At 34.2% G+C, this 9152-nt stretch overlaps 1 protein-coding gene across 2 annotated transcripts in view; it reads left to right on the forward strand.

The window, feature by feature from the left end:
- SLC12A2 (solute carrier family 12 member 2) overlaps positions 1 to 5103 on the forward strand; it is a 93570-nt gene extending 88467 nt beyond the window's left edge. For both annotated transcript variants that reach the window (XM_019635396.1, XM_019635395.1), the window contains 4 exons: positions 642 to 728; positions 2592 to 2727; positions 3000 to 3067; positions 4296 to 5103. In XM_019635396.1, the coding sequence (XP_019490941.1) occupies positions 642 to 728; positions 2592 to 2727; positions 3000 to 3067; positions 4296 to 4431 (427 nt within the window). In that variant the 3' untranslated portion in view covers positions 4432 to 5103. The remainder of the gene's footprint in view (positions 1 to 641; positions 729 to 2591; positions 2728 to 2999; positions 3068 to 4295) is intronic.
- The last annotated feature ends 4049 nt before the right edge of the window (positions 5104 to 9152 follow it).

Raw genomic sequence — 9152 nt, forward strand, 5'->3', positions numbered from 1 at the left:
TCAGCTTTTCTATTGTTGTCACCAAGGCTTTATTGCCAGCTATGCCTCCAACAAGAGTATTTATTTGCTGAGATATCAGAGGCTTGTTGGGGCTCCCTTTCCATGCCTGTCCAAGTCCTCCCTACCCTGCAGAAAAAGGCTGTGGACTTAATCTATACCATCAGTTATAGCTTCAGTTTGGCCCAAAAAGTTATATCTGGGCCTTGAGAGATGCGTTCTTCATGGATGGAAAATAATCCAAAATTAATTAAACAAATACCTATTTACTAGTTTTACTGAAATCCATGACCTTAACAATATAATTTGACTAAAATTAACTTTAAAGAAGCTAGTTGCCATTTAAATTTCATTATTAATGTCTTTCTCTGTCCATTCATTATTGGATACTAAGAAGAGATTCAGAGGAAATAAAAGAATGCAACAGAAGTCTCTACTCAGAATTTAGATGTCTATTTTGTGAATATACAGTGTGAATTATGAATTAATTCAGATGGACTTTGTTTAGCACCTGATAGACTTTTCATACATAAATCATGGTTTTCAGTACAGATATGCAGCCCTAAATATTAGAATAAAATAATAGAATAAAAATACTTGTACACAACCTTCACATGCCTCAGTGCTATTCATTTTTGTTCTAGAATGGCTACTTTGCTTAGCAAGTTCCGGATAGATTTCTCCGATATCATGGTCCTGGGAGATATTAATACTAAACCAAAGAAAGAAAAGTAAGTAATTGGATAAGCTACTTTGTACAATTTTCTGATCCTTTTATGGATAACCTACCCAGACACTTCAGTAACAGATCATTCAACTTAAATGAATTACCGGAGGTTTTGCCTGCTGTTAGTTACATGTCAAGTCAGCTTTTTAAATCTAGCACAGATAGTTGGCATGCCTATAGCACATATCGAAGTGAGTCTAAAGGGTCTTCAGTTACTGTTTATAAGGACTTTCTGAAAGTCTTAATGCCACAGAAACTCCACATGGTTCTTTAAATTTCCATTGTTTATGACCACTCAATCCCTACTCCACATCCGACTTACTTTACACTCTTGTTTTATTATTAAAATAGGAGAACCTAAGAATTTGCTTATAATAGTTGCATTCACAATTCTCAAGAGTCAAAAGTAGACTTGTGGAATATTCTATCTGAAAATAATATATAGTGGTTGTCACAATTATATGTATGTTACCAGCCAGAATTTTATTCTCAGATAAATGTTGAATAAATGATGATGCTGGTATAAAGAATTGATTTTAAATAGAAAATAGTAAGGTATACCTTTGTAAGGTTGTAATCAGGGAGAGATTTGTATGACACTTCATTCTCAAAAATGGGTATCACAGGACCCATTCCAATGTGTGTATGGAGGCTTCCCCACACCAACAAGCAATTCTCGGACACCAGCAAGGTGTCTTAGAATTCAACTCAGAACGTTGTCTACCCAGAGATAGAATCAGATTGCACAAGTTAGAGGGCTCAGTCCCGTAAGAACTGTCCTCCACTTTACATGCCAATCACAAGCCTAGGTTGTTACCTGTACTTCTGACCAACTGGCTATAAATCAGAGGTTGTCACAACCCCCTCCTCATGTTCAATTAATTTGCTAGAATGGTCCCTAGATTACCGCTTTATTACAAAGGATACAAATCAACAGCAAGATGAAGGGATACATAGGACGAGGTCCCCAAGGAAGGAGCTTCTGGCCTCGTGGAGTCGGGGCCTGGCAAAGTGGTACATGGAAGCATGCTGGTTCCCCAAAATGGAAGCTCTCCAAAAGTGAGAGAAAGGAACTCATGGGCTGGCCTACTGGGTTTTTATGGAGGCTTCATTACATAGTCATGATTGCCGAAGTTATTGGCCATTGAACTCCATCTCTAGCCCAGTCCTTCTCCTGGGAGATTGTGGATGGGGGTAACAACTGAAAGTTCCAAACTTCTAACCACAAGGTGGGTTCTCCTGGCAACCAGCCCCCACCCTTGGGTGGTGTCTAAAAGCCACCTCATTAACAACAAAACACCTTTATGGCTCTCAACACTTAGGAAATTCCAAGGGTTTTAGGACCTGTGAACCAGGAACTGGACATGAAGACCAAATGTCATAAATCACAATATTGCAATGCTGAAAAATGCTTTTCACATTCATGAAAGGGTAGAATGTTCTAATCCATGTTCTTTTAGTATCTTTTGTCCTATTAAGTATCTTTGGATCTAGAGATGCATTCTGCATCTTCTTAAATGTTTAGTATTTGCCCTTTCCTCCCTTCAAAATGTTGTAGTACCTTTTCTTATACTACTTTGATTTAGTGGTACTTGAACTGGGAAAGCCTTTGAGTAAAGGATTAACGCAATTTGACTTATTGCTCAAAGGAATCGTTTTTTTGGCTACCTTGGTGAAAATTTACTTAGGTTGAGGGGGTGGGCATAGGGTCAGGGGTCGATGCAGAGAGATCAGAGTAGTTAGAGTATGGAGGGGGAACACAGTAGATGGGAAACACTAACTTTTCAAGTTATAATTTAGCATTTAAGATCTTATTGTTAAGTAATTCAAAATAAAGATAATTGTCTGTATTTCTATTTTTTTAAAGTATTGTAGCTTTTGATGAAATGATTGAGCCATACAGACTTCATGAAGACGATAAAGAACAAGACATTGCAGATAAAATGAAAGAGGATGAACCATGGCGAATAACAGATAATGAGCTTGAACTTTATAAGACCAAGGTATTCTTTTCATTAATCTTCCATGTGATTTTTAAAATATTTAGGATATAAGTATCAAGAGCTGCAATTTGTTATGGGGGGAACCAGTTATGTAAATTAAATCTACTTTAAGTTGGATTTATACATGGACAGTGTAAAGAATTTTTTTAAATTAGGGAACAGATTTTTATTACACCAAAATTAATTTTTATTTCTCTCTGTCTACTCTAGTTTTATGAACCACACTAGATTTTCAAATGGTCTAGGAATGACTTTGTCCTGTTTCATTTCAGACACACCGGCAGATCAGGTTAAATGAATTATTAAAGGAACATTCAAGCACTGCTAATATCATTGTCATGTAAGTAATACTTGTACTAAGATTTTCTTGGGTATTTTATGATAATGCAATTAGGATTGATTTCTATGCCAAGTACATATTTATTTAACACCCATAATGACTTAGTAGTTGTAAGGAGGAAAAAACAAACTTTTTAAAATATACTTGAAGCATATGGAGGAATCATTTAAAGTAGGGGAAAAGAAAAACAAAAATCTTAAGCTTATATGAATCTTTTTTATCATAGCAGTTTATTCTGGAATTTTTCCTTTATCCTTATTCCCACCTTTTAAAATTGTTTTTAGCTTTGGAAACACTGTAGCATGTGTGGGGTATGAGGGTCCAAAGTTAAAAGATGGACCCCGGGCAGCTTCCTCATAGAAATAACCTCATAAAATTACCTGGAGGATTAAATTTAAAAAGTGGTTCCTGTCTGAAGCCCACCCCAAGTTTCCACACACAAACTTTCCATACAGACACACCGTCCTTGCGGTCAATATAGATGCTGATGCTCACTCTGGCTTTTCCTCCACTAAACCAGCTTAGCTAGATATTACTTGAACCTAAATTTTCTGTCCTGGAGCCTGGGTTCCTAAACAGGTAAGGAAAACTCACACTTTCAATAACATGCCAAAGTGAACACACAGCCTTGTTATTTTAATTAGCAATAAACATTTACTACACCAGAAAATTTCAAATTTTGCTGGTGGTCAAATATCTGTAACGGAAGATGCCAAAACATAGACATTTAGAAATACTTTATAGAGCAATTGGTCCCTATTGCCAGTATCTACAAATAGAAATGAAAGCCCAGAGAGATGAGAAGATAAAAATTAATATGTAGAATTAATTATGTTTGAATTTCATTTAGCCATGTATAGTTTCCACTTTCTAAATTCAGATGGAAACATTCTTTTCTCCTAAAAGAATTCCATACTTATTGAAAAAGGAAAATTTGGGGGTTCAGTGTTAGATACCAAATGTGTTATGGTTTATAGAAATATTTATTTGCTATTCATATGAAGAAGTTTTTTAAAATCTTGATCAAACTTAAAAAAAATAAAGGAATAGTGTTATGGCAGTATAGTAGTTGCTATACTATAGGCAGAAATTCCCCACACTTAAAATTATTCTGCAACTGTAATAATTTTTAGTTACTATTATTGTGATTTAATTTATAATTTTTATTACATTTTGTTCTTCTCAACTTAAATGCATTGCTTCATTTTCTTTCTCTCTTTGATACCAGGAGTCTCCCAGTTGCACGAAAAGGTGCTGTGTCTAGTGCTCTCTACATGGCATGGTTAGAAGCTCTCTCTAGGGACCTACCACCAATTCTCCTAGTCCGTGGGAACCATCAGAGCGTCCTTACCTTCTATTCCTAAATGTGCTACACAGTGGGCAGCCCTTCGGATGGTACTTCAGTGCCTAGTGAAGTAACTGAAATCTTCAGTGACATGTTAACATCACAATAGCGAACTGTGACTTTTCTTTCACTATTTCATTAATTGGAAAGCACACCGGAAGTTGCTCCATTGGTCTGTGCATCGAGACTTCAGTTTTAGTCAATAATGTATCTCAATCTTAATGATTCCTTGTTGGACTGAAGCTCATGAGCATGAAGTTTTCCTTTGCTACTTGAATAGCAATAAAAGTGTGTTATTTTTTGATTGATGAAAAGAGTACAAAAAGCCTTTAGCCTTGAGGTGCCTTCTGAAAAATAACCAAATTTCATCCATATACCCTCTTTTATAAATTTATAGAATGTCAGACTTTGCCTTCAGCTATTTTTATTTCTAGTCTCTTCCACCTTAAAATGGACACTGCTTTTCTTCCATTGACCAATTAGTGTTGAGTACTGTATGTTTTCTATCATTTTTGTAAAGGTATATGTTAGATTTTAAAGGTGAGAATTAGGGCATGTTAATGAAAAATGCAATAAAAAAAAAAATGGGAACCAAAAAGTGACCCTAAGTTTAAGTTTGTATGAGTATGTATAAATGTAGATCTAGGGAAAAAAGGCCCAATAAACCTTTTTGTTGTTGTTGTTAAACTTCTCAGTGGCTCTTTTTATCTTTATTTGATTATGTCTTGAAACCTTAGTGAAGGTTGTAGATTTATCCAGTACTTCTGTATACCATGCTGAAAAAACATATATTGCCATTCTTTAGACAAAAATCATTAAGATCATTTATATTTATTAGAAGAGAGATCTGTCCTCAGAGTTTTCCTCAAATCTGAGGGACTTTTAAGAAATGCTAAAAAAATTTTTAGAGGGAAATTAGACAAAGTTATGTCATTTCATAGAATATTTCAGTAAACACTACATGGAATTTCACTATATTATCCTTTTTAAATCATTAAAATAATGTCTCATCAAATGGTTAAATGGACCACTGGTTTCTCAGTGAAATGTTTTTAGGCTTAATTCATTCAGTTGTCAAGTATGCTTAGTCTTAATATACTCAGGTTTGAACAGATTATTCTGAACATTTAAATTTAATCCATTCTTAATACTTTATTAAGACTTTTGTGTTAAGAAAAACTGCCAGTTTATGCTTTTGAAATGTCTGTTTTGACATCATTGTCTACTAGTACAAATTGGACAGTGCATATGTACTGTTACTACAAGCTTTATATACAGTTATTAATGTGAAGTTTTTCATTTTTTATTCAAGGAAGGATTTCTTAAAAACATTTCAAGGGATATACATCTACATATCTGTGTGTGTATATGTATATGTGTATGCATTCACAGATGCATATGTGTATATGTACAGAGGGTGCCAAAAAATGTATACACATTTTAAGAAAGGAAAAAACTATTAAAATTGTAATGCTCAATATATACCGATAACAAAAGATGAATACAAGTCATGTGTATACATTTTTTTGGCACCCCTGGTATGTAATGACACTTATGTTTCTGGTTTTGCATCTTAAGTGATCAAGACTCATTAAAGTTTTTTTGTTTTAGAAAGCATAAGTTCAAAATTAGATGGAAAGCTATAGGTTTCTTGGAGAACAAGGGTGTTCATTTGAAGAGCATGTAACGTAACAGTTATCATTCAATTAGAAAATGGAGAACATTTTATATAAAGTGCTGTTCACTGGGTTTATTGGTATGTTTCAGTGGTGAAGTTATGCAGGTTTTCATGAATCGTGATAGAAATCTATAAAATTACTACTGTTGTCAATAGTGCAGTATTTTTGCTGCATGAGTATGAACTAAATTAATTTAAAAATGGAGATCTGATAATAATTTTGAATTCAGAATAAGAATGAAATAATGTTTTTTTTCATAATTTTTTAATACATTATTAACTCACAACATTGTTCCATTTATTGCAGGTTTGTAGTGTTTTGGGGTAAAGACAGTAGAAATGTCACATTATTCAGTATACAATATCATGTTTGAACTTTTAAAATGAATAATAGGGCATGAACTGAGTGCTGCTATATTGAAATGTGCACAGGTACACTTACTTTTTTTTTTTTTTTAAGTTTCTCCCATTCAGGAAAACAATGTGATCTGTACTGCAGGAACCAAATGTCATGCATCATACATATGTGTATAAAGTACATAAAATATATCTAAATATGCATAATGGGGGAAGGGTAATATTGTCTGTGAAATAATGTATGAAGCTTTTCACTTAAAAAAAATGTATTACTTTTACTTAATGCTAGACACCAGCTCAAAAATTTCAAGGTTATTGTAGTGCTCTAATAAATTTTAATAATTCTAAGAGATGCTAGCTTGTGTTGAAGCTATTCTACTCTTTTATTTATGCTGAATTTGATTATTTTAATGCCAATTTTTTGCCCTAATCATTGGTGATAACTTGGAAACAAATAATTATGCAATAACATTTGACAGTTCATTATTCATATAGGTAAAAATTAAGTGGGTTTAGAGAAAATGGTGGTATTAAGCTGATTATTAATGGTTGATTAAATCAAATATTTATTTGTTACATTTTTTCTTTTGTATTTTAGGTTCTTTTACATTCTTTTTATATGCTTTCTGACTACATATTTTTAAAGACTATGGAAATAATTTAAAGATTTGAGCTCTGGTGGCTGTTTACTAAGTTTGAAAATGTAATATTTTGATAATACTGTACTATAACTGTCACACAAATGCTTTTCTAATGTTTTAACATTGAATATTGCAGTTGCTGCTTTGTACAGAGGTTACTGCAATAAAGGAAGTGGATTCATTAAAACTATTTAATGTCTACTCATGTTATAAATCTTTGTCAACTTTGTGATTTACCCTCATATATATAATTTATTGATGTGTGAGTTTTTTTCATGGCTTTCACCTTAATGATTTCACTTTTTAAATTCTGCTTTATTTACCTTTGGGCCAAATCATGCATTTATGAATGAGGAAACTAGAAGATTAAATGTCCCTGAATATAATGATTCTGTTCTTCCTAAAATTTTTGGCTAAGCTGACTTACAGTTTTACAAAGCGTTTTCACTTTCTCATTTGAACATTATAGTAGGTGTGTTATACATATACAGACAGCTCCTTATCCCTGTTTTAAGAAAGTTGCATGGAGCAGCGTAGAGAGTTCCCCAAGGTCATGTGGTAAATCAAAGAAGGACGTTGACCTAGAACCCAGGTCTTCCATCTCCAGGGATGTCTCCAACCCATTTACTGCTGCCTGTCCATAGGCCTGGCCTAGATTGGTCATTTCTAAACTTTCTATACAATTACAAAATACAGATTAAAGTCTGCTTTAATAGATCTGAAACCAAACATATGTGTCCATTGTATGATCTTTGCTTCATGCTCATTCTCCAACAAGCTACTATTCAGGCCAGTTCACTCACTGCTTTGGGGAGTTAAAGAGAATTCAAAGGCAACTCTGAATGTGGCATTTCATAATATCAGAGCATACAACAGTTTTCCGAACAGGAATGTAATTCATCTTTGAGCCAGCAGGTTTTTTCAGTCGTTCACCAGGAAGACAAATGCATTTGATACGCTTCTGTCTTTATGTATCAACAGGATGTTTGTAGGATCAGAGCAAATTGTTGGTAGTTTAATGTTTAACTGTTTCAGTATATGGCACAAGCCCTAGGATATACTCATGAGAAAGTACTGTTTAATTTAGCTAGTTTAGATTGTAGATACACAAAATGTGTTGGTGGGTTAACCAATTTAACATCTCTCTTTTTTTTTTGTAGAACTACTGAAACACCTAAAGATCCAAGTCGCACTGCTCCATAGAATTTGGAGTCAGTGGCCTAGGACCTGTTTTACATGTGTGACAGGCATTTCAGATAGGCTACTAAATGGTAGCAGTAAGAACTTCAGCCCATTTTTCCCCCTTGAATCTATCATTGAATTAGTAATAAATTGGTAATGACCAATTACTAATAGTAATTACTAATAGTAATAGTAGTTACTAATGACCAATTAGTAACTACCAATGAATTAGTAATGGTGAATTAGGTAAGAGTTAGAAACTACTGTTTTAGGGGAAATGTGAAGGCCTCTGACTTTGTCGCCTGTTAGGCAGCCTTCCTTGTGGCTGCTGTCCTCGCAGATCAGGAACTGATTCTCAGAAATGGTAGTGTCTTCTCAACTAGTCCACTCTTCTAGGATATGAATGCAAATTACCAAGGTATTCTGCCCACAGCTACAAGTGAAAATAAACAACTTTTTTTGTGATCCACAGAATAGGATCATGGATATGCAAAAACAAAGGACCCTGACTCGGTACTTGTCAGAATTTCATTAGAATACTGCGAAGCATTTCGAGTGGAAAATTATGGCAATTTTGTCATAGACGCATTGACTGGCCCAGTCTAAAGAAGGGAAACAGTTGGCAGGGTAACTTTATACCCAGCTCTGATATTGAGTTGTTGGGAAAGTCATGACACATTTTTGCATTGAAAAACAGAAAAACACTTCGTGACTTTCCCAACGACCCAATATTTCTAATGGATATACCAACAAAAGTTTTAAAATTAAGGCAGCATTGTTGTTGGTTTTTTTTAAGATTTTATTGGGGAATTGGGGAAGGGGAACAGACAAGTTGCTGTCCTTTTGTTCTTCAGTCTAGTTGTGGAGGACGTTGCTTCACTG

The sequence above is a fragment of the Hipposideros armiger genome, unplaced genomic scaffold, assembly GCF_001890085.2.
Source record: "Hipposideros armiger isolate ML-2016 unplaced genomic scaffold, ASM189008v1 scaffold_21, whole genome shotgun sequence".
Lineage (NCBI taxonomy): Eukaryota > Metazoa > Chordata > Mammalia > Chiroptera > Hipposideridae > Hipposideros > Hipposideros armiger.